The sequence below is a fragment of the Stegodyphus dumicola genome, chromosome 12, assembly GCF_044657685.1.
Source record: "Stegodyphus dumicola isolate Sdum_Otavi_A_Nest chromosome 12, ASM4465768v1".
Taxonomy (NCBI): Eukaryota; Metazoa; Arthropoda; class Arachnida; order Araneae; family Eresidae; genus Stegodyphus; species Stegodyphus dumicola.
In genome coordinates, this window is record NC_140779.1 from 101,952,120 (window position 1) to 101,979,066 (window position 26,947).

General features: G+C 31.6%; 1 protein-coding gene across 1 annotated transcript in view; it reads right to left on the minus strand.

Annotated features, from left to right (window-relative positions):
* Positions 1 to 26,947, minus strand: part of Sardh (Sarcosine dehydrogenase) — a 172,905-nt gene that overhangs the window by 104,940 nt on the left and 41,018 nt on the right. Inside the window, exons 10-17 of the mRNA XM_085806741.1 lie at positions 24,211 to 24,352; positions 16,712 to 16,795; positions 16,434 to 16,547; positions 15,381 to 15,519; positions 14,277 to 14,387; positions 14,013 to 14,160; positions 12,411 to 12,504; positions 11,318 to 11,480 (exon numbers count right to left, since the gene is read on the minus strand). Coding sequence (XP_085662867.1) covers positions 11,318 to 11,480; positions 12,411 to 12,504; positions 14,013 to 14,160; positions 14,277 to 14,387; positions 15,381 to 15,519; positions 16,434 to 16,547; positions 16,712 to 16,795; positions 24,211 to 24,352 — 995 coding nt within the window. The remainder of the gene's footprint in view (positions 1 to 11,317; positions 11,481 to 12,410; positions 12,505 to 14,012; positions 14,161 to 14,276; positions 14,388 to 15,380; positions 15,520 to 16,433; positions 16,548 to 16,711; positions 16,796 to 24,210; positions 24,353 to 26,947) is intronic.

Here is a 26,947-nt window from a genome sequence, read left to right on the forward strand (position 1 = left end):
ATTTAATATAAAAAATGCAGCGATTTTTTTTTTTTTTCCTAGAGAGAAAATTTTTTCTTTCTTCTTGTGCTAACTCCGTAAATGTGTATTAAGTACTGAGATTGTTAATAAATGTATTCTTAATTTAAAACACTTCATATTAAAGATGTTATCATTATTTCATGTTGATTATATATTCATTTTCTGCAGATGCAATCTCCGAAAACATGGTTAAAGTCATTTTTCGGAAGTAGTAAAAACGTCTCTGGCAGCTAACATAATAAATTCACTATATTTATAATCAGTCTGAAAAAGCAAAATTTAATTTTGAAGTTACACTAATATAGATTTGGAACAGAGAAATAGATACGTATTTAAAACTTAAAAATATTACTTTATGAATATGACCCATTTTTTTAATGCGTAACATATTTTGTACCTTTGCATAAAATTAGTGTTTATCATATAAGGATGTTTCTTTTCTTATACACATATATCAAATTCAGCGACAATACTGAATGCGCTTTTTTCTTTCATCCAAGGAAAAAAATTTTAGAAATGACATGGAAATAATGTAACATTTGCAGAGGAAATATTTTCTCCAATGTGAAAAGAACAAAATGCAACAAAATTGCAATAATGACAATATACTTAATGGCATACAATGCCTTTATAACTTGACCGATATCGTACCGCTTTGGTTTTTGCACTAAATTCCTGAACTCAGCTATTTATATAATCTTAACGTTTAAAATTGCTTCTGATATTAACAGCGTCTTTGAAATATTTTATAATTCTATTATTTCATGAAACAGGAAGCCATCTGCAGAACGTTGCGGTTGAATTTTTTTCGTTTCAAAGAAAATAAACGGTAATTTCCAGACTTCCCTTTAACTCATGCGTGTCATTCAACGAAAACAAAACCGTATGAATCCCGCCTAAAAGTCATTATACCAAGGGAAAATGATGTCATCGGAAAATATGTCCAATCACAAATACGAATTTTTCTCTATGCGCGTGGCGCGGTACAGAATGCTTATATGCTTCCCGGCTCTTACCTTTATGAATCAACATTGCTAACTACTCATTCCGAAATCTCATTCTTAAATCCTGCTTTAATTTTTGTACAAAACGCAATCTTATATTTAGGCTTTTACTGTCGATTTCGTCTAAATCAGTTGTTTCACTGCTAGGAATACTTTGTAAGAAACAAGCGGAAGTTAATGGCTTCAGACCTTCCGAATTGTGTTCAATATATGTAAGAGGCCTAGAGTTTATTGTAGCTTCGCAGTCACATAGAATAGTTCAACTCTTCATAGTCAGGACTTCATAGTCAAACCCCTCTTCAAAAACCATAAAATTTAAAGAAAAATGAACAAAAACAGAAGAGTAATTCAATCAATCCCAATGTCACTTCTGTTGCATTTATATGTTTATTTGAAATTTATTAATTATGAATTTCAATTTCTGGTCTTTGTGAAATATTAGTTCTAAATTTTTTACTATATAATTGCGCAAGTAGTAGAATAACTTTTTTTCGCACTAAATGAATTTAAGATCATACAACATTATATATACATATATATAAAGGAAGAAATTTAGAACCAATTTTTTACAAAGACCAAAAATTGAAATTCATAAGTAATAAATTTCAAATAATCCTATAAATGCGAAAGCAAAAAAGAATTTAAAAAATGTTAAAACCAAAACACTTCAAACAAGCAATACCCATGATTATACTACGTTTAAAAAAATGTTTTGTAATTATATATAAATGCTACATAACACATAAGCCATTATTAAGCTATGAAAGATGGCCGCACTTTATTAACCGGATCATTTTGGAAATATGAAGAATCGCGTTTTGACTTTTTTTTTTTTTGGTTCATTAGCATATCGTAAACCATTTAGCGCTGTTTACGCTGTTATGTTTCTATTAATCGTCGCACAATATCAGGCATCTGAGCACAAAATTTTAACACAATAACTCAGTTATTTTTCAAGATATCATATATTTTGCGCTTGTAATTATTTCAGACATCTTTATGTCTATGTAAATGACACTCCTAGAACCTATAACATTCTAATTCCAGTGCATGTTTCATTTAGCTAGGTCAAATTAAAAATAGCAAAATGCTGTTCATTTTGGTAAGCTTTATTTCCCTATTAGGTAAGAGTATTACGCAAATAGCCTAATTAGGTATTTAATAAAATAATTGAAAATGTTGTAGATAAAACTGCAAACCTTCAAAGGAAAGCAGAGAAAGATACGCCAGGTATAAAGAATGTTCTTCATTACGTATATTTTTGTAAAATGGCTCACGCTTCCGAATTCAGCATCAAGATTTAAGAAAAGGAGAAGAGAACTTGAAACACAATCCGTGTGGTTGCTTGTTTTAAATTTATTTGCGGCAATGTTAAGCCGGGTCCGTTTTTCTGCAGGCAGAAAGAAAAGTAAAAATAATGAAATAAGGATTAAATTAGAGGGTATCTATTTAGTTTCTCAACCACCTGGCCTTCACATCAGCTGTCAAAGCCCCAAGAAGCGTTTCTTAAACTGTGTTCCATGGAACTCCAGGGCTACATGGCGATCCCTGAAGGGTTTCACAAAACTTACGAGCTTTTTTTTTTTTTTAATATATATAAAATTCAAGAAAGTTTAATCAATAAAAATTCCACAATCTGACGTCATGAGTTCTTATGTCACCATCGGGACAACTTTTGATATTCTGCAGCAGTTGAGCTGGGGAATCACCCGCAATTCCACTATCGGTGATTCTCCAGCTCATTTCTTTATTGATCGCTACACATGGGGAATTCCATAGATCTAGAAATGCAACGGAGTCCTCCAGTTTTAAAAATACAGGGAAATCCCTTGTGCCGCGCATAGCCGAAATAATAATCACTTGTCGATAAGTGTTTTATAAGATACAAACTGATTAAAAGTTCTTTTATTTAAATTTTAGCTTATTGATTGATAAGCTTTGTTGATTACTTTAACGTACACATACTCTTACATAAGTTTAGAAGTAAAAACCACATCAAAATCATAATGTAAATTATAAGGAAATCCAATCAGGATAACAGACAAACATTTATTTTTCGATGATTATAGAGATAGATATCATGAGATAGCCGAATTGATGTCTGTACCGATGGAGCAAGGCCATAAGTGGTATAATTAACGGGGCTGTATATTAACAGGGCTTTATTAAAAATACCGTCCAAAACTGTTCTAGTAACCACTGTAGGACGTTAGGCAGGATCTTGCTAGTTTAAAAAAATATATCCTTTAAATATAAGAACGCTCTTGATGAGGTCGTCAAAGTCATTAACTTCACAAAATCTCGGCTGCTAAACAATCGTTCATTCAAAATGCTACGCAAAGAGTGGAAAACGTACACACTGCACAAAAAAATATGGGACAGTTCTATTAGGTTGGGCGTAATATAAGTATGTAAGTAATTTTTTTTTTTTTTTTACCCCAACAGAGGATTTAATTGTATTTTTTTCCTACCCAACATCATACTTAAACTCAAAATCATTATATATTTTGACAGCTGATATAGCAAGGCTTGTTTTTGAAAATTTTCGATTGATTCTACACAATAGTAACAAAAAAACTACTGTTACAGTGTTTGTGTTTTGTAACACAGTAGTTTTTGGTTGGTGTCCTTTCAAATATGGAAAGTGAAAAGCAACATTTTCGGCGTATTTTACTTTTTTACTATCGAAAAGGCTAAAATTCTGTTCAAGTAAGAAAAAATTATCCAATTTCGTATGGAGAAGATGTACTGACAGAACGCAGAGGGCTAAATGCCGTTTGCAAAATTTCGATCTGGCAGTTTTGATCTTAAAGATGCACCAATTCTGGAAGGCCATGCTTTGTTATGCGTTTATGTTATGCGCAAAGAATGAAAAATATCTTAAGGTACCTTTAAAATGTGAAAATATCGCAAAAATATAACACATTTTAAAACTCAATTTCCTTATAACTAAGTGGTATAAGCGTGAAAATTTGTCTACTTCTTTCGATGCCCTTGACAAAGTATTCGCTAGTTTTATTTTATGTTCCAAATATCAAAATGTTTTGAATAAAATACATTTTTTGTCCTCCATATAATACTGTAACATGTACTTCTTTAAAATTTTTAGAGGAGAGGCTTAATCATTGCTCATTTTAAACTCATCATTTTATTTTTATATAAATGAAAAATAATCACTTTGGATTCATTAAAAAATGAAATTACCATTAAATCTTGATCAAAATTAATAAATATATACAGAGATATGGTAATAAGTTAATTTTTCCTTCATTTGTAACCACATATTTGAGTAAAATTATTTACAATTTTACGTAAATGTGTGGAAGAGAAGACAGAAATATTTGCCAATACAGCGGAAGTACCATGTGCGGTCAAGATGATGTAACCATGTGAATGTGCCACATTATCAAGACAACTTATTAAGAATTTGAAAACAGGGTGATCGACGGAGGTGAAAACATTTGTATATACTGCCGAAAAAGGTCCGATCGTGAATAGTCCTCTTATTTATTCCAGATTGTTAAATGTTTTTTCTTCTCGGAAGTTTCAACGCAAGCTTCTTCTTTCCGGAAATTCGAGGTTCATGTTCACTTATTTTTGCAAAAATATTGTAAATAATTCAGTATTTATGCGTCAGTTGTGTACAAAACTTATCTTATTTTATGGTTAGTGATTAATTAACACAGTTGTAAGGAAAACATAAAGATCTATCTCGTTTTTAAAATTTTATTTAGCGGTATGTTTAGTTGATGACTAAATGTACAGAGGCTGTTCACACATTTTTTAGATGACGTATATTGTATTCACAAAACTAAATTACATAAAATTCTTGTGTTTTAAATGTTCTATTTGACATCCCTTATTCTGAACTATCTTTCGACACCGCAATTTCCAGGATAATAATGCCTTTTGAAGTGGCAGAAGAGGTATTCCATCCCATTCCTCTCGAACAGCTTTCCAGAGTCCTGTTAGGGTTGTGGGACAACGTTTTTAATGCAGTTTTTAAAAGTCCGAAAGCATAAAAATTCATAGGTGACACATCGGGAGATTTAGTAGGGATATCAGTGAAGGGTATGGCTTTGATACCAGTTTTTTGTTCCATTTCTTTTAGAAAATTTACAGTGGATTTTGATGTGTGACTGCTAGCTTTGTCCTGATGGAGTCTCACAGATTGATGGCACTGTGGGTAAAGCGATGGTATTTCATTCAGAAAAATTGGCGATAAAATATGTTCCTGATAGTATTTGGAGTTAATCTTGACATTTTTTTTTTTTTTCACTCTCTTTATTTTTAACTTGCCATTATAAGAAAAACCAGCAACAATCATGAATCCCTTAGAAAACCTTTCTTTCGATTCTTTGAACCATGTACTTAAATTTTTTTCTCCCCTTTTATGATAATAAATGGCTTTTTTTTTTTTTTTTTTTTTTTTTTTTGTTACAATCATTTAAATACACCCATGCTTCATCTACTGTGACAAATGTTTTCCATTTTTCTTTGGATAAGTGTTTCACATATAGAATTCTGCAGCGTGTTCTGCGTTGAGCGATATGCTTTGGAAGAAGACGATGTACATTGCGTTTTTTCGCTTTCTTAAGATTTAAATCAACGTTTATCATTTTGTTTACAGTGGACACTGAGCACCTGAATGATTTTGCAACTGTCCTTTGACTAGGGGGATTTTCTTTTAACATTAAACAACGTACCTTTGCAATAGTCGAAGATGTCCGTTTTTTCCTTGGATACTTGTTTGGAATTTTTGTCCCCCTTGAGGCTCCAATTTGACGTTTTCTTTCCTTTTTTGTTGATGATATTACTTATCGACGCTTTAGATATCACAAAACCATCACTCTCACATCGTTTTTGGATAACGGAGTATGCATATTTCTCTTCGGAAAGAGCGTAAATGTAGCCTTCGAACCACTGCTTTGTTAAATTCGCCATTTTGAATAAAAACAAAAGTTTCAAACCAAAATCGTCTAAAAAATGTGCGAACAGCCTCTGTAATACAACATTATGAATGAAAAATCTTTGCTATTCAATACGTATACTTGAGTAGTGGTCTGCATATTTGAAACATTCATCGGTATATCAATATACTTTGCATTTTGTTACTTTCTAAATTACCTCGTAGTATATAAATTTCAGGTATTTGTGAATTTAGATCAATTAGTTGTTTTAAAGGTTTTAAAAAATGAAGCAATATTATGCAGAAAAAGGCAATCAAGATTGCAATCTGATGACGAGTTTAATGTTTAAATGTGAAATGGATAGTTATTATTTATTACATTATCAGATAACTATTAAACTGGGTAAAATCGCTAAGGTATATTGAATGCTCTGCCAAAATATATTTACTAAAAATTTGAATTTAATAATGAATGTAACCTAAATCCTTACTTCCTACCTAAATAACCAAACCATTCGAGAGGACTTTCTGTTCGCCATATATTTTTGAGTGTCCCAGTGCCGTAGAAACACTATACATTTACAAACAACAATGCCTTCTCTGGGATTCCGTTACCGGGACCCTTCGATACCGTGGTCAATGTCACTAACCACTATTCCGTCTGGGCGACTCATCAATTTTTTCTCCATTGAATGTTCCCCCCCCCCGCCCCGCAGCTGCTGCAGAATTTTTCAGTTTGAAATCTTGAAGGCGGAACAACGTTTAACTGATTGGCTTCCATAATTTCCAAAATTGAGTTGTCACATGACATAAAAAATTTACATAAACCTTACTTTCTTCCGCAATCAGTAAACATTGCTCTTCAGCTCTTCCGCATCCAGCTGTCTCATAGCTATTTCTTTTGAAACAGCTCAACAATAGTTGTAAAATGATTTAGAAGTATATTACCTGTATAAGATGAAAATTTACCCAAATTTTCAATGAACAGTTTTTATGCTTTGCTACATCCTACAGATTCTTTCTAGCCGGAATAAACTTCTGATATTTTTAACTGTTAACCATAGTTCACATTGCGAATATAAAATAAATACACTTTTAATAATATGTAGTGAAATTTCACTAACGACTACATCGCAAAGAAGATCTATTTGAAGGTTATTAGGTGTTTTCTCAATTCTTCCAGCATGTCTCGTGGTTAGCACACTCAGCGCGTATTCGAGAGGTCCAGGATCGAGTTTCGGCGACGGCATTGCTCATTTTTCCCATCTCCTACTCCCAAATAACCTAATGTGGCGAATCTGCAGTGGCGCCCGAAATAAAAGGCGGTGTACAATAATTTATTCATGTAATTATAATTCTTAATTGCTTGTTTTATTTACATGGTGACTAGGATCTCCAAAATTAAATAATTATTTAGAGGAAAATAATACTTTTACAATGGCAGCATATCATTGAAACAAGCGATACAATGCGTTTTATTACTAAAAACCTAACTACTAATACTACTACTTTTATTACTAAAACTAATACTAAATTTATTAACTACTAATACTAAATACTTTTATTACTAAAACTTGAAACCTCACTACCTTTTCTCCCGGGTCACAAGCCTACAATATATAGTAGCTTTTATATTCACTTCAGCTAAATATAAAAAATATGTTTAGTAGCTGAAGCAATCTTACATTAAAAAGCAGATTCAATTATAAATAAAATTTAAGATACATTCCAAATGAAATGGATAATTAAATTCTGAAGCGCTATATTGGATGGGCCAACATCTACATATTTTACCTGAGATTCTAATTAAACAGTTAAAATTTGATTTTATAACATTATAGCACTCAATGCTATTTCAGTTCTTTAAGCCTTTGAGCTCCCCCTGAAAAAGTAGTCTGTAGAAAAGTTTACTTGCTTGTCACATGGTTAACATATTGGTAATAACTGATATAAACAAAATTTTTCTTGACATTTTCTTAAATGATTATAGAAAATATGGTAGTGTACACTACCATATTTTCTAATAATAATTTCTATAATACTACAATACCACTAGCAATAAACGTTCTTGATTTAGATGATAGAAAACAATTCTTATCGTTAAGGCAGAGTCATTCAACTCTTGCAACATTGCAAACAGGACACTGCCATTATTTTTGGATGGGGTTCAACTTTTGGACTGCATAAGGCTCATCACAAAGATGTCCCATATATCGGCATATACGTTGTTTCCTGTAGGCGAATCTCGAAGGGAATCAAACGTATTTATTTTCTGGCTCATGTGTTGATGGCTTCATTTTTTCGTCCAAGTTTTTTCCTGTTTTCAGTGCGCTATCACTCCTCTCACTACTGAAATTCGAAAATCTTTCAGTCGTTAGAATTGATATTCGCTCCTCATAAACAAGATATGCGAATTTGTAATTGTCACGTCAACAAAATGCTAAAACATACCAAAGTTTACCAAGTTCAGAAAATAACTTAACAGCCATTGCACAAATGATATTGAAATTTGATTGCACAAAACAAAAGATTATGGCAATCTACAAGGTTTCACAAAAAGGAATTGTTGAAAAGTTAAATTTCGTCCTCAAATTTTTGCCACGCGCCCAAAGATGGCATTCTATGCTTTTTATTCATGCATGTGGTTGCGCAGATATTTAGCAACCATCCGCCCAGATACCTGAAATGAAGTCATGGTATAACCTACACATGTACTCTCCTTAAAGAAGAGAAGCCGACATATATATCCACTGTAAGTTGGATTCCGTGGCCTCATAAAAAAAAAGCGAATTTTACCTTAAAACTCACATCAAGAAATAAGATAAAAAGCTTCCCTAGCAACTGAAGAAATCTGCTGACAACGATGCCCAGAATCGCAACATCTTAGCATTTGAAGAAAATGTCGCTGCCCAAGCGCAGTGCTCTCCCCAACATAAGCAGACTAAAACTTCGAGCAAGCCGGGGTCAAATGATGACGAAAATATAAATAACTTCTTAAATAAAATCATACCATTCACCGAAAAATATTAGAAGATTAAAACTACAGAGAAAAAGCTTTTGCTTGCGCTTGGAATAGTGGATATGATTGCCGGCAGAGAACTTTAAATTTCTGCTAATGCCTGTATGGTGAATTTTCTTTCTGACCCATCCGAGTACGATCGGTCATGAATTGTTCGCGTTACATGCTCATACATTATTCTCATTAAGCCAGACAGGTCGCGCTTAAGCGATAATTGCGGAAATATTTGAATAGATTGAAAACCACTGGCTTACACTCTATAGCAATTTGAATAGGCGCTTTTAGCTTTAGACTACCGAAAAAGGTTAACACGCAAACAAACAAAAAAGAAAGGAAGAAATAAAAAAGAAACATTTGTAATTTTTTAGCACTGGTTCAACAAAAATCCGAGATCATCAATTCCTTATTAATTCACATATACATATAATACAAATACGTATAAGTAAATTTTATATGTTAATTTTTTAAGTTCAGAACTTTTAATCGATTCAAAACATCCCTTTCAAATGCACAGCCAAAATCACAGGAATTAATCTTCAGGTGTCCCCCCCCTCAATCAAATTCTAATAAAGCAGTGCTGGTTTTAGTGAATGTTTCCATGTTTCCAATGGAAATTGAGGTGAAAAAAAATCACTTAAGAATATTTTCCCTCCTATTTAATTAATTGCCAAAATGTACCAAATTCTTCTAATTTTGAGTTTTATAAATACATTTTTCTGAAAGAGATCAATAATTTAATAGTTCACGTTACATATGCCTTGTTCATGTTGCATCATCACTTCACACACTGGAATAAAAATCCTGCTTATTAGCTGTTAAACTGTATGAAGTAACTAAAGTTTCTGATATATATATATATCCAGAAACTTCAGTAGTAGTATATACATAGTGAATATCTCAGAACGAAATTTGTCTTGGCTCTCTTATTAATTGACCAAGCATGAAGCTTCAAAACCCCTATTCCCTTGACAATTTCTGTTATGAAGCTCCAAACAAGGGACATTAATTTTTTGCACAATTACATACCCCTTTTCTAATTTCTTCATTCAAATCAATGCCTTAGTATCTTAGATTTTTTTAATTTCTTCATTCAAATAAATGTCTTAGTATCTTAGATTTTTGATTTAATGTAGTTCATGTATTAATTTACTAGGTAAAATTCATGTCTTCTTGCTGATGAGTTGGATCTAACATTACTTTTAAACTTCAATTACAATTTAGCAGCACTTTGCGCTAATTTATTCTTTTAATACTAGCATACTTTCTTCTCAACTCATTGACTACTTTTTTCTCTCTCTCTCTATATATAAAGATAATTTAAATTGAAGAAATGAAAACTATTAGTAAGATGAATATTGGAAGACTGTATATGAAAACTCAAGTTACAGCATTTTAACTCAAGTTTCTGATCCATTCTAAGGAATTTTGAATTTTGTCTGACATTCTGGCAATGACATCAAACACTATCAGTAACTGATTCTGAAAAATTAGATTTTTGTTACAAAGTGCAATAGAATGCGATTTAATTGAACTCATAGGAAATTTTGAAGATACTACAGAAAGATAGAATGAAATTTCATACAGCAATCAATTTTCAAATTACACGTGCATCAATATTGGTAATTTCCAATTAATCATGCTCCTTCTTTATATAATAATGAACTAAAAAAAGGTACGGTTCCAGAGAGTAAGCTATTCTTTATCTTAAAATATTTCACAGGGGGAGGGGGGGGAACTCTTCTATAACATGCAAAATTGACCCTAGGGGGAGGGAAATCAAAACTGAAGTCAAATCATTTTCATCATGTAAAAAAAAAAGCATAACCCTCCTCCCCTCCAAATAAATTTTAAGAGACCAGTAAAAAGTTTCCTATACAAAAAATTTTGAATTTCAGCGTGCCTATCAAAGCAAAATTGAAATCCATGCTTCTTTATTAACAATTTTCTTGTGTGAAAGTATCCTTTGGAAACCTGGTCGTTAAAACTCAACCTATATAACTGTTTCTACAATATTTTTACCTGTCGTCAGACACACTGATGGTATTTCAGATAATTTTGATCATATAAAGATTCCTGTTTTTGACTTCCTTTCAATGACAAATTTTTTGAACTATGCATGTCTAAAAAAACAAATTTTTTTTTTTATTTTTATTCAAGAGTGTCAAGTAACTTAAATTGTCAAAGTTTGTAAGCCAACCTTATTTGGTTTGTTTCTAAAACTAAAACAACAAATTTGTAATCAGTCACTTACAAGGTATTTAGTCAAAAAATGTTTCGAAACATCCTGTATGTAATAGGAAAAGATCTTTCAATGAGCAAATGCTAGAACAACCATCACTAAACAATATTTCAAGAGAGACTTACCCTTTTCAATACTTAAGGAATCAATTGCTCGGTAGCCTGCATTAACAAGACCATATTCTTTTCCTTTTTCCATTAAAGCTTTATATACAGCTACACAATTTTCATATGGAATATGGAGTTCCCAGCCCAGCTCTCCGACAAAAGAAAGCCTCAAAGCTAAAACCTAAATTTAATAAAAAGAAAAGACTGAAACATTTTATTATATTGATTCAAAAAGTATAAACAATGAATATATTTCCAAAATTAACTAATTTTTCCGTTTAATTAATTTTATAAGATAAGCAAGTTCTGCAAGAACTTTTAGAGGCAAATTATACAGAAATAAAAATATATGATTGGGCACTAGGAAAGAAGCCTCAGGTTACAACTACACATCATTCATATTTGCGTAATTTTCTCCTTTATCAATGCATTCAGAGAGTTTCCCTTAATGTTACCATAGATTCGTCTACCTAGCGATTATTTTCATTTGACTAACGAAGACAAATCTTTGAAACTATATGCCAAACCAAACCTTTTAACTGTTGAATTTTAATCCAGCCTAATACAAAAAATGTAGTGAAGCAAACATGAACTAACATTCAGTCTACAATTTTGCTCAGCTTCACACTTACTTTCTCTAAGTATTTACGGATGGTTTAAAGCCTAAGGAATGGCAGAGACAATAAATAAATTACCATATTTAATAAATAAAGGTAACACACAAAATGTTAAAAAAACACCTCTTTGGGTGTAATTTAAAATCTGAAACCTTTCAGATTTCTTTTATTTATTTTTTCTGCAGAATATTTTTTGCAGCACTGCCTGTTCTATTGGGTAGGTTGTTTATTAACATTTCAGGGCCAAAATCATTTTCGCCTCACTTAATTTTTTCCCTGTGTGAAATGCCCCTTAGGCAGATAGCCCTAGTGTGCTTTGCCGTATTCTCAATACACCAACACACCCTGTGTGAGATGAAAATGTGAGAGAGGTCAAAAGAAAATTAAAATCGGTTTCAGCACTCTACATACATGAGTTTAATAGCAATAGATAACTTTATGTATCAAGTATTTTGTAATTGCCAAGATTTTAGAGATGGAAAATTTATTATTACCTTGAATCCAGCAAAGTTGATGACTTTGTTACTTGAAAATGGGAAATCTTCATCACTCAGACTAGCATCAGTTAGAGACTGCAATAAATCTCGACTGCAAAGAGACTCAGAGGTAAAATATCAAGCTAATATTTTGTTTCAAAAGCAACAATTAACTTTAATGTATTGCATTTTATCAAAAACATTATCATCATAATAAATTTATATTTATTGCAATAACAGGAGCAACATAAAAAATTCTTTTTTCACATGTATACCATAAACTCTTGTTCATATGGTTCAATCAATGAAATATCATTTAAAATACTATAAACTAGATAATTTGTGATATATAATTCCTTAATAAAACATAAATATGAGAAAAACAAGAAAGACACTCCTCACTTTGCGAACTTTTACAGATACGAATAAACCTGTTCTAAAAAAAATGAAATCTGTTCAGAGTTGAAAAGAAAATAAATAATATTAAAAATGGTTACTGAAAACAGAAAATCAATGCTTACAGTGACAGTGCAAAAATATGACAAGGCATTTAATTTAATACAAAAATACAAAAGTCACTATATAAGAAGCTATGAAAAGCAGTGAGAAAACATTGGATGTTAAATATTTGAATGATATGAACAGATCAATGATTGAAACAGTTCTTAAGAACAAAACCCACATACTTGAACATGTAAAAGGTGCAGTGCTGATTCTATCAACAAACCTCATGCATACTGAACAGCAATAGAGAAAGGAGGAGGAACAGAGTGCTTCAATAAAATGTTTAATAAAACGTTAATGGCAGTAGCATTTTCTAGGTTTGACCAAGAGACACATTTTGAGAAGTTTGCTAAAGTCAAGTCTACTGTGCAAGATGCCATACAGTACTACTGACTTATTTACAATGAAACAAGAAGAAGACCTAGCCATATAAGTTAACATACTAATTTTCTTAAGAAAGACACTTCAGAAATCAGTGCTGCTGGCTCAGCTAATATACGAACTCCTTCCACCTCTCATAAAGATCTCACAGCAGACATTTCTTTTAACTGTTAATGAGTCTTCAGATGATGATTCAAATGTTGACTGACCCCCACCCATGTAAAGATCTACTAACCTCATCCACACATACCCTAGAGATGACAATAGAAGGTACGTACTGTATGGTAAAATAATTCCTTATTTATTTATAGCCTTTTAAAATAAATTATTTCTTTGTTTTAGTGTTATTAATAGTTTATCTGATAGTGCATATATAGCTTTTACCTCATGACTATTTTAGAAGATAAGCATAACAAAAAGGGTAACATTTTTTAAACAAATTCATGATATGGTTTGGTTTATTTGATAATAGCAAAGCACTCGAGTGCTATCTGCTTATGGGGAGGAATGTCTTTGCGGAGGACTTTCTAAGAGAAACTGCCTCATTTAATGTTACACATGGGGAAAGCCATGAAAATGACCATTCACAGGATTCAAGCCTTGAATCAAACTACCAGTGTTCCGTAACTTTAATGTTTGGGTGTTGGTGGATGGCCGTTCATGATACAAATGGTGATTCAGAGCATTAGATGGGAAGTGTCTGTATATTAACAAATTCATTAGGAGCCAAACTACCTTTTAGGACCTTGTATACTAAGGAGTCCAATATTTTCAGTTTGGTCAGATATGGAAACGTTAAACTTTTCATCTTGTATCACATTTCTTATATGTGTCAGATTCTGTTGAGCTGCTGCTCCACCAACAGCAAGATAAAATCCCTGACCTATAAATAAAAAAAAACCTAATTCATGAAAAAATATCAAGAAAAAGGAAAAAATTATAAAAATAGTGAAATTAAAATATGTAAAATACAGACTAAGAAGAATGAAAGAACAATACCTTCAAATTTTGGATGGCATACTGAATTATCACCAGATACCACAGAATTGACAGTAAGATCTGCCTCTGTTCCACCATATTTATTTAGCATACAGGTATATACAGTAGAACCTATGTAAATCTTATGTAAATTATTTCAAGTTTGCATAAAATATTATGAACTACACTGAATATGTGATAAATTAAAAAAATATGCTAGTTTCATATATATATAATAATACACTCGTACTATTACAAAATCTCCCAACCCTGACAAGAATCACCAGGCAAATTGCTACATCACTAAAGTAGGCAAGCCTGAATTTTATGAAACTGTATTTATATTGGCAACCTACTAATGGTTGTCAGGCATTACGCCAGTGCACAATGCCACCATCTATATCGATGGTGTTAGTAATGCGCATGACTTTGAGATTCAAGGGGCAGAGTGTTTTTGGTTTCCACTTGGTTTGATTAGTCTATGGAGCTTTTTTACTTGTAACAAAGTGTAATGCCACCTTGAATTTGCTTGCAAATGAAAAAGAAAGCATTGCATTTTTTCAGAAATATGACATTTTGTCTAGTAGTAGTGCATCAATGAGAATTTTATAAATTTGTCAATTCTCTGATTTTTAACTTTTTTTCTCAAAGTTAAAATACATCAGTGTTTACATGTAGAGCAGTGTCAGTTTGCTCTGCACTACCGAGAATTCTGCAATTCTTTGGTATTTTTTAAGTTAAAACAGTTCGCTGTGCATATGGACAGAAGACCAGGAAAAAGAAAATTAAGTGTTTTACTATGGATGCTTGCTGTGTTTTTAATATATTTAATTTGCTGCTGTTTTATATAATTTAGAGTGTTTTTATAATGGATGCTTATCTTATGTAATTTATAATGTTTTATATAGATGTTTCTTGCATTTTTAAGATCATTAATTCATTGCCCATTTATATGATTTTCAGCACACAGGTCTTTGTAAATGACAACACATTTTTACATGTTAGGTTGGCAAAACAATCGCCAACAACTGCTGATTTTATGGGTGGTTAGACAGATAATGAAAGAGTACCTGTGCATCTTAAAAATCAAGCTTTATTTGTATTTCATTGTCTTTGAATGTTTACCTGGAGGCTTTTCAACGTTATTTGTGAAAATCCAGTTTACAGCCTTTTGAGAATCAGGACCAGTCAAGAAAAATTTCCCAAAATATGACATGTTGAAAACAGCTGCATTTAACCTACATCCTAAGCATTCCTTTCCTATCTAGAAAGAAAAAAAGTACATATGACAGCTAAGTTAAGCAATTTTAATTTGGTTTGGAATAAGAATTTGATTAATATTATCAAAATATTATCAAATAATTTTTTAAACTGAAGTAGTGCCACCAAATAAAATCAAACAGATTATAAAAATTGCCAACAATCAGAAAATGTCACCAAGTAAGGGATTATATCAGCAAAAGGTAGTTTTTTATTTCAGTCACCCATTCAAAAATTAAGCAAAAAAGCAACCTTAGATTGATTTAGATTTTAATTTGGTTTGGAATAAATTTTAACAACTGATAACCAATTTATTTCTACATATACAGTAGAAGTGGCTTAACCTGATAACTCTATCAATTTTGAGAAGAATCTCCTGAAGAAGAGGAACTTCTTCAGGAGCAAAACGATTTCTCTCCCTTGGTCCTTAAGAAAGAGAAAAGAAGAAAAGAAAAATCCCCTGAAAACATCTATGTCAAATTTAGATAGCTTTTTTTGCATAATTTAAAATTTTATATTTGTATGTTCTCTGACAAGGAATGAGGAATAGCCTCTGAGTATTAAGATTAGGGATACAGCATCAATCATATAATTTTTAAAAACGTTATGAACCGCCCATAGATGAACTATTGCTTTAAAGACATCGTGAACATATAAGTAATTAATTATATATAAATTTTGTATTTTCCTAATTCAAAATCTGTAAAACTGTTTATTGTATGTTTATTATTGTATTCATTTTAAATTAGTTAAATTACATAGCTGTTTAGAAGGATACTTTTTCTCAGTGCTTAATTTTATCAAAATAGCCATGGACAAACATGATCACATTAAGCAGTGCTTACTGTAAATGACTTTAACAGAATCAAAACTCAAAAGGCAAAAAAACATATATGAAAATTTCTATAGTATACTCACTATATTATGGTGTTTTGGAAAATTAAATGTATAATCTTCATTTAATCGCTTAGCATATGTATAATTTTCATGCTCTTCAATTCCATAACTTCCATAGTAGTCATATTCTAGAACCTAAACAAATATTAAAAGTAAAAGTAAAGATAACTGCAATTGTAAATAAACATTAACTTCAGTAAGTGTAGATAATGAAAATGTAAAATTTATATTAAGCATGACAAAAAGTAACACATACCAGTCATAATATAAAAGTAAAGAATAAATACTTAGAAGCATACAGGAGCAGGGCCATGAGGAGAAAACCATCCTGGTCTTTCAAATCCAAGCCTTTCTTGGTAAACACAACCAGCATTTAAGAGTTCCTAAAATTGCATAATGATCCAAAAATCACATATCCATACATCTATCTATATAATAATAACAATCAAGATATAATAATAATAATTTAGTGAAAGCTGGTAGTTTCCAATTTAAGAGGAAAAACGTACATCAAAATTCTAATAATAATAATAATAAATAGCTGAAAATTCTCTGGTCTTTTTCGTGAAGCAGCCAAAAAATTTTCAACAGAGCCAGGTTTCTGAATTATATCTGCAGGCTTATCAATTTATTATATAAATCAAAAATTTGTGTCAAATAAAAAACAAATTGAACAAATTTAAAATAATAATGTAAAGCTATATTTTTAATAAATAATACAGAATGTTATAACATAAAATATAATAATTATTTTAAACATTTAAAAAAATTAATAAATCATCAAGATATTATCTGCTCAAGTGTGATCCTAAACAAAAAATGCTGTATAAAATAGGAATTTTTGAAATTAGAAACCAGAAAAACAGTTGGTCAAAATTAAAAGCAATTAGCTAAACTAATATTTTCCAAAACTGCTACAAATTAAAAGTTATTAACTTTTAAATGTCAAGAATTAAAGAAATGAAATTAATATATTTTTACTGAAAAAGCTGAGTATTTTTATTGAGAAAAGTCGGCTATTAATCTAAAAAGTGAACTATTTCAACAGGCAATATGGTAGGAAAAAGTTAGGAAAAAGAATTAATTGTAACAGTACTTCCAAAGTCAAAAGTTCTAAATTAAGAAAAAGAATAAATGTAATAATAATAATCATAAGAAGAATATATAGATGTAGATATATATAGGAAATGGAATTAAGAAAATAAAAAAAATATAAATACTATCTACACCAAAGGAATAATAGTACTTTCACAGCAAAAAAATATATTAAAATTAAATTATATTAAATACTATTATTACAACCTTTCAAAGTATTACAAAAATACAAAAGAAAAAGTTGAAAGCCAGTAAAAAAAAAATTTAAACTTAAGCAAAAGTAGTCTAGTCTAAATGACCAAAATATTAGAACAGCCATATTGAATTATTTCTATTCTTGTCAATGGGAGGGACAAAATAATAAAATTTCCTGTTCTAATCAATTGATACGACAGGTCAATGCTTCTGCTATTATGCATTTTTACATATACAAATATGCATAGCCAAATATGTATAGTGAAGGACAGCTAAATCTGATCATGATAGCCACGAATTTTAAAGGTTGTTGGATATAGCAAAACAATGGTGAAATTTTCCAATTAACAGATTTTGTAGTGAAACGTGGAGAAGCGGTAATAAATGAAGATGATATAAAAGAAGTTTTTCATTGTGATGACAATGCTTCTCAATTAATAATCAATTAATGAATGGCGAAATCTGTAGTATGGTTTTAGATCCAGAAAATACGGCGAAAAAATCGGCGAAGTACCAACGATTCCGGACATTGTACTGAACCAGAAATTCGAATCAGAAGATGGAAGGGCATTCCGATGGCAGCTAATACTTCCATGATCCCAGATCCCGAACATCCTTAATGAACTACATAGCAGCCCTACAGGAGGCCATTTCGGAATAATGAAGACTTTGCAGCACTTCTACAGGAGTAAGGCAAAGGATGGCATGCAAAAGTTGTGCCAATCTTGCGATGCCTGTGAGGGTCGGAAAAGACCACAGAAGCACAGGCAGGGTAAGCTGCAACATTAGAATGTAGGAACACCTTTTGAACATATTGCCTTTGACATCTTAGGACCTCTGCCACGAACTTCTGATGGCAACAAATACATCCTCATTGTCATTGATTATTTCACCAAGTGGCCTGAAGCATATTGCATTTCTGATCAAGAGGCTGTCACAGTAGCAAAGGTAATGAATGATACAGCACTGGATTTCCAGGTTGAGTGCCTCTTCATTCCGATCAGGAAAGGAATTTTACCTCGGCTGTAATTAAAGAACTCTGCAAGATATTTGACATTGACAAAACCCAAATGACACCTTTACATCCTTAGTCGGATGGCATGTTAGAGAGGTTTAATCAAGGCCATACTTAATAACTGCTCATTGGTAGTTTCCAGAAACCAACAGGACTGAGATAAGAAGTTACTACTGTTTCTACTGGCTTACCTCAGAGCTGTCCACGAGTCTACCAGCTATACCCCATCTCAGATGCTCTCCGGTGGTGACCTTCATCTGCCTTGTGATCTCTTGTTTGGTCACCCTCCGAGTGCACCTTCATCGCATGAGGAATACGTCCAAGATCTTCAGGCCTGGTTTGAAGTGATGCACAATTTTGCATGAGAGCGAGTCAACTTGGTGACGGAGAAGATGAAGATTGATATGACAGCAGAGCTATTGAATGTCAATTCAACAAAGGAGTCAAGGTGTGGTTGTGGAATCCGACTCAATGGAAAGGGCTCTGTCCGAAACTGCAGTCAGCTTGGGATGGTTCATAAACAATCCTAAACTGGCTGAACGACGGTGTGGTTCAGATCCGTAAGTCATCGAACTCTAAACCTAAAGTCGTTCATTACAACAGATTAGCTCATTACTATGACCATAGTACATAGTGTTAATAATTGTAAATAGTGTAAGACCATAGTCCTTTTTATTTATAAATGTGTATTTGATTTGATTAGTATATGATCGTATTTGAATTGTTTTATTATTGCAGTTATTGTTTATGTTGTTTGTTATTGTAATGTAAGACTTACTATTGCATTGATGCTTTAATTTTAAGTTTGGCTTCCTGTCCAATGCAGTCCTTGGTAAGGGGGCAGTGTTACGGTTTTTGTATTTATTTAGTTATTTTTAGTAGAATTGTAATTAAAATTGTTTCATTTCCTCGTGCAATGCAGCATGTGATGAGTTTTAAGAGAAAGCTATGCCAAAAAAGTGAAAATAGAGGAGCATGTACATTTAATAATAGGTATCTGGTAATTGCTTTTGCTTTCCAGAAACCTCGAGAAAATAGAAATTACCAGAACCTTCCTGTGATTGATTAAAAAGCTTATAAAAGCCGGAGAAAAACACCTCAGTTAGTTGTTTACTTAGCTGTGCTAAATTTTGTTGAACGGATTAGCTTTCTCTGTGCTTTGGATTGCATTCTATTTAACATTTTAGTATAGCTATTGATTATATTGCGTCATATTGTGATATTATACGAATATCTCTGAGGAAAAAATTTCAGCATTTTGTTTTATTTCCTGTTATAAGAATAAATTTTATTAACTTTTTATCAGACTTGTGCATTCAATCTATTATGAACCCATACGCACGCAACAATATGTTGGATTATGGATATATTGTTTCTGTTTAACAAGTTTTTTGGACTCGATCCACTTAAATTGAAAATTCTTATTATTAGATTTTAAAATTTTTTGCTTATTCATAATTTTAATGCTATATATTTTTTTAATTTTAACCTGGACTATACGGTTTCAAAATTTACATATATTTTTATTTTTCCATGTATTGAATTGTTTATGTTTGCATGTCTTACTTTTTGGACTCAAAATAATATTTTTATGATTTTAAAATTTATTTATATTTTTATGATAATTTTGCAATTTTTTATATTACTTACTTTGACCTGTAGGGGTTGGACTGCTAATGACATAGATAATTTTGAGTGCTTTTCTGAAATTATTTTACATTTTAAACTTTAATTTGTGTCTGCTGGTTCGGAAACAGGATGATTTATTTACTTCTTTTGTTGCACCAACCCTCTGATGACGATGCAGTGAGAGGTGTAAATTTCTTTCTTTCTTTCTTTTTTTTTTTTTTTCCATATTTTGCCTCCTTTATTTCATACAAAATGTATTCATACACAAAAAATAATCTAAAAAATATTGCTAATAAAAAAAGGCTACTTCTATATCAATTTCAGTTTTAATAAACTGCTACCAATATAAATTCTACATTTGTAATAACTGTTATTTTCTTTAATGCATTTCATATATAAAATAATACCTTTTATAGCATCTTATTGACTGAAAAACTTTTAATTACATTTTTTTTGTGTGTATTATTCAATTTTCATAAAAAATAAAATGAGGTTGATGGAAGTTTTGCAACTAAAATTCAAAACTTAAAATGTTAGAACACATACAAATTACAAGTCATTTTATTTCCTACCAGTGGCCAAGTGGTTAAAGTCGCTGAACATTGGTAGTTTGGTTCGGGGTTCAAAACCCACAAATGGGGTGGCTGCACAGACATTTTCATTGTTTTGCCCCCGTGTATCATATATATGAGAGAGTTTCTCTAGGAAAGTCCTCACAAAGGCATCTCTTTTCTTAGGCAGATAGCTCTCGAGTGTTTTGCCAGAATCACATAAACCAAACCAAGTCATTTTATGCATTTTTCCTTTCTCCCCCTCCAAATTTTATTCAAACATAATATATATATTTTTCAATTTTGGTGCTTTTAAGAAGGTAGAAGCTTTTAAGATTCAAAATTTTAAAAAATACAAGAGCAGAAAAAAAATTGTTTTATGGCAAAAGAAATTGTTAATTTCATTTAAGAACAAAAATGAAATACTTGTATGATTCATATTTTAAAACATAAGTTAAATTTTTTAGAGAATTATGCTGTAATCAGAAGTTTTTGTATCTGAATTTCTCATCTGAAAGGACAATATTTTAGATGATATTACAAAAATTAATATGTTTTATTCAATATCAAAATAATTTCTTTGAGAGAAGGATGACTTTCCTAAAGTTAGTTTGTATGGACAAAACTGGTTTTGGACTAAATGATTCATTTTTCAAATCTATATATATATAAGTGAAATACCACTGACTCATTGTGAGATTTCTGACTATACACCCGTTTGACTTGAAATTTTGCATAGTTACTCATTCCATGATGTAGACATGCACTAAGAATGGATTTTATGTAAATTCTGCCCAAAATGGATTTTTGTTATACCATCACAGGCACTACCCCCTCTTCCTCCCCACCCCTCCAGGCATTTCCATCTCTCTCTCCCTTCCTTCACTTTCTTTCTCTCTTCTTTTCTAGAGAAATACTATGTTGATGCTACAATCTATACTACGATTGTTCATACCCAATAAAATAAGGACTCACCCTCAACCCACACTCACCCACACTTAGCAGCAGTTGCTATGGTAATCATTACCATTGTAAGATTTATTTAAATATCTATAAAGTTTCATTTCGTGTTTATTGAGTTGGTATGAGGGGTCAATTTTTATTTACAAATTTTATTATACGTTATTTGTGTTAGTATTTTTTGCTGAATTTTTAAATACAAGGGGTGATCCAAAAAAAGTTGACAAGGCAAATGAAAAACTATTTATTAACAATAGAAACAAGATACAAATGGGAATCAAGAGACATATCTGGCCTTCACTTTTCCACATAGTCGCCAAACCTGTTTAGGCATTTGTTGACCAACATGTTTATCCCATCTTGGTAGTAATCAGGGCCCTGCTCATTGAGCCATTTCTCGGTAGCTGTTTTCACTGCATCGTCTGAGGTGAACTGTGTTCCGGATAAATATTGTTTCAACGCCGGAAAAATGAAATAGTCACTTGGAGCCAAATCAGGGCTGTATGGGGGGTGATTCCAGACCTCCCACTTGAACCTTTGCAGCAATTCCTGAGTCTGGTGAGCTGTATGGGGCCTGGCATTGTCATGCAGAAGAATGACACCTTTGCTAAGTAATCCAGGCCATTTGCGTTGGATGGCTTTACGCAATTTCGTTAAGGTGGCACAATAACGATCGGCCTTAATGGTATGGCCACGCTCCAAATACTCGATTAGGATAACACCAGTCGTATACCAGAAAATGGTTGCCATCACTTTACCGGCAGAGGGTGGCACCTTAAACTTCTTCCTCGTCGGTGATCCAGCATGTTTCCACTTCATCGTGGCTCTTTTGAATGTGGGGATGAAGTGATGAAGGCATGTTTCATCACCAGTAACGATGCGATCAATGAAGTGTTGGCCGTTTGAATGGTATCACTGAAGAAATATGAGGCTGCACATCATTCGAGTGGCCTTATGCTCCACGGACAACATACGTGGAACCCAGCAGACACAAACTTTGGAATATCGCAACTCATCGGTTACGATACGCTGAACGTTACCATAACTTAGGTCAAACTCTGAGGCAATCTCAGGCACGGTTATTCATCGATCCCTTTGGATGATTTCTTCAACATGTGCCGTGTTGATTCGTTTCCATATTGCAGTTTTCCACGTGCTCCCTGCCCGTTTGATAAGAACAACACCATTTTTCTACCTGTTGTCTACTCATTGCTTTGTTCCTGTATACCTCAACAATTTGTTTGTGAATTTTGGATGCGGCCACATTCTTGGCCCATAAGAATTGAATTACGGCTCACACCTCTATGCGAGACCACTTTTCTAGATGTCATGCCATTACTGTCACTCTTAAGTGTCAGTGTACTGAAGCTAATTACTCGTAGAACCGCTGTAGGACAACTAGCACCATTTGACAATCACCCTGGGTGGAAATATTCACTCCACAATTATTACGTTTCAAATGCTTCTGCTTGTAAACTTTTTTTTGGATCAACCTACGTAATTTAATTTAAAAAAAAATTTGGTTATATTTTTTAACTTAAATTGTATTTATTTTTAGGTTAATATTCAACTAACTTTTCATATATATTTTTCAGGATGGAAGGATGGATATCAAATATATTTTGATAGACGGAATACCTACTCCTTTTAAAATTTTTAGAATTCTTGGTGACAGAGCATGTTTCTTTTTGTCTCTGTCTTTGCTGGAGTATGGTGACATATCAATGGCATATGAATTGAGAATTATTATTGTTTCTCACATGTTTAAAAACTGGAATTGATTTAAATGCTACACTCATGCTATCTGACATTCCTTATGATACTGAAGATTTATACTTTACTGAAATGCGTAAGCCAAACACATATGGATCTATATGTGAAATTATGATGGCTGCCGAGCTATACAATTAATTATAATTGTATAATTTTAAACAAATAATTATAATTGATTAAAAATTTGATTTAATACATTAAAAATGAACAAATATTTAAAAAATTCTCAAAATATGTTCTTATTTTATGTTGACGATTTTTCATGGTATAGGCCTACTGGGGATCCCGCCATGTTAAGTAATGGGGACGCATCCCAATACACAGTACCGCATGGGTGATGTGGAAATCTGTGTATGACAGATTCACTAACGGGTACTATAATTCCCGACTTAAAATTAAAAAAATTTACTTTAATTATCAATTTGAAATTAGACATTTCATCCATATAAGAAGTCTAGGTTCACATTCAAATAAATAGTGTGCCCAGCAAATCGAGCAGGTATCAACTTGTCATATAATAATAAATTTAAAAATTTAACTATAATGAAATAATCTTTATAAATTTCAAATAATTACTAACATTATGGAAAGCATCTTTTCTCATGTTACGTGAAGCAAGTGGCTCATCATGAGGATAAACTATAGAATAATTCTTCACATAAGATTCATGACTTCGCTCTTTGATCCATTTTTTATTATCTGTCATGTTTTCATAAAAGCGCCTACGAAAAAGAAAATAAATAGACTGTTTTAAATAATGTGAAGCACCAACAATCTGCTTGGTTTCAAAATAAATGAAAAAATTGGGCAATTCAAATAACTTCATATAAATTCATATAAAAATAGTTACTATTACAATAAAATGGAAAGTATGCACAAAGCAAACATTTTTACACTGCACATGTAAACATATATATATTATAATGAAGTGAACTTATATTTTTTATTTGTTCAATGGCAATTCTTTTTCTAATCTTTTTATAAATAATTGCTTAGCACATTGCTTTTGATTTAACCAATGGTCTTTCAAGTTTCTTAACTGAAAATTTAATTAATACTTATTTAGGATTTGTTTAGCATATTGTTTTTGATTTATCTAATGGTTTTTCTAATTTCTTACTCCAGAAACCCTTACAATTTTTATTTTGGGGCCATGTCGGAGTAGGTTATATCTTGATGATTAACTTAATTCTAATAATATTAAAAATTTACTTTGTTAAATTTTTAATACACTTTGATTTTTTCATTTTAGTTAAATTACCTCAAATGGCCTTTTTCTTGTTAGTTTTTCTTTTAAAACTATTTTCAAATTTTAACAATTAACTAAATATAATTCGGAAATGTGGCTCTGGTGAAAAGCTAACTAAATATAATTCAGAAATGTGGCTCTTGAAAAGACCAAGTGTTAGAATAAATTGCATAATGAAACTGGAAAGTGGAAATCAAACATGCACCAAGCTATATATTGGCAAGAGAGGATTCTATCTGTGGCTATCTAAAGCCAGAGTATAAGTCACTCATTTCTGTTTTCTCTTTCAGCTATGTTACGTTCAATCTTGGGATATACTCCTGTACCTACTGCCCAACAGGTAAATCTAAAGATACTTAAGACTGATGACTGACAAAATCTGACTGATCTGTTATAAGTTCTTTTTCAACAACTTCAATTTTAAATGCATGTGAAGATTATTAAATTAATTCTATTTAAGTTAAGCAAATCTCTCTGATTTATTAACTCTTTCGCATCAAGAGAGGACCAAATCTGTTTTCCTCAAACATCGAAAATGCCCGTGTGTAGAAATTTCTCTTGAGATAATTTTCCTTTCCCCATGACAAGTAGAATGCTACAGAGCTAATACTAATCTACATAAGTAAAGAGACTTCTTCCTTGGACACTTTCACCACTGTGTGCAGTTTCCCCTTGGGACAGGATTGCAACTTCGGGCATCAATAACTAAACATTGACAGTAAATAAAGGAAAAAGAAGATGCATTAAAAATAACAGAACTACTTTTAGTTGTTTTAAAAGGATGATTGGCATGTCATTTAACAACTCCTTGAAGCAATGATCAATACACTAACATTATTGGGGGAAAGCACCAGGTGGAAAATGGTTCAGGCATTCAGGCAACCTGCCAATGTCTGAATGGTCAGCATTTTGGGCGACTTTGATGCGAAAGAGTTAAACAATGATTTCATAGTTGTTTTGACTAGTTGATAGAGAATGTAGTGAACGCACAATGCCTTAGCTGTGTTAATATACAACACATCACCAAGGAATTTCGAACAATTTTTTATATTTTCTATCAGTTTTATTAATTTTATTGATCTGCTTTTGTTTCAGTTTTGAAATATTTTTGTTTTTATTTTGATATGTGTATTTTCCATTAGAAGGTTTCCTCCGTGTGTAAGATAAAAAAATTTAAATAAAAATTTTAACATTTATTAATCAGCAGTCTTTTAATACTATCTAATTTGGTTATTTCCCTTGTTTTGTCTTAAAAATAACTGCTTATAATAAAATGCTTTAAACTGCATTCATTTCAAAATTAATCCTTCTCTTATAGTTCTTAACACTTATCACACAGGTAATTATATACTGCTTCAGCCAATAATATTTTCATATCTGTAAATCATAAATTTAAATTAACCAATCAAATTAAAGCTAAACAAAACTAAATTTTTCTGAATGTGGATTTCGATCTTGGACACATTGCACTCTTTCACTTGCTTCTTTGCTGTGAACTTGCTTGCTTTGTGCTGCCCTTTTCTCCATTAATGTTACACAGAAGTAGAAAAGCCACTAATGTGGCCAAAATGAGGTGCACAGATTATGCCCATTACAATGTGTAATTCACATTTAAAATAGGCTTAATCGTAGTTTGATATAGGTTTGAAGGCCCCCTACAGCTATTATCTTTTATACATCAAGCTTCATCACTCAGTAAGTCATGTTATCAGCTTCATCACAAACTTTTAAATGACTACATATATATAAATAATTTTATTGATTAAAGAGTTTTTACATGGATACAAAACAGTCAATTTCATGTTTTTTTTAAATGCCAAATAATGTTAAAAAAAATTTTTTTCGTGTTTCTAATCCATGAAATGATTAATTAGCCAGATCATCAACATTTGATTTCAAGAGATCATGATTACTGAAATAAAATTATTTTTCATCTAGAAAAATGTATGCCATGAAAAATAAATGATGATAATTTACATCAATAGTATAAAAATTTTAAATGTGAAGATAACAGAACTTATTATCTTCATATTTTATAATTGTTCATATTTGTCTACTTTACATTTCT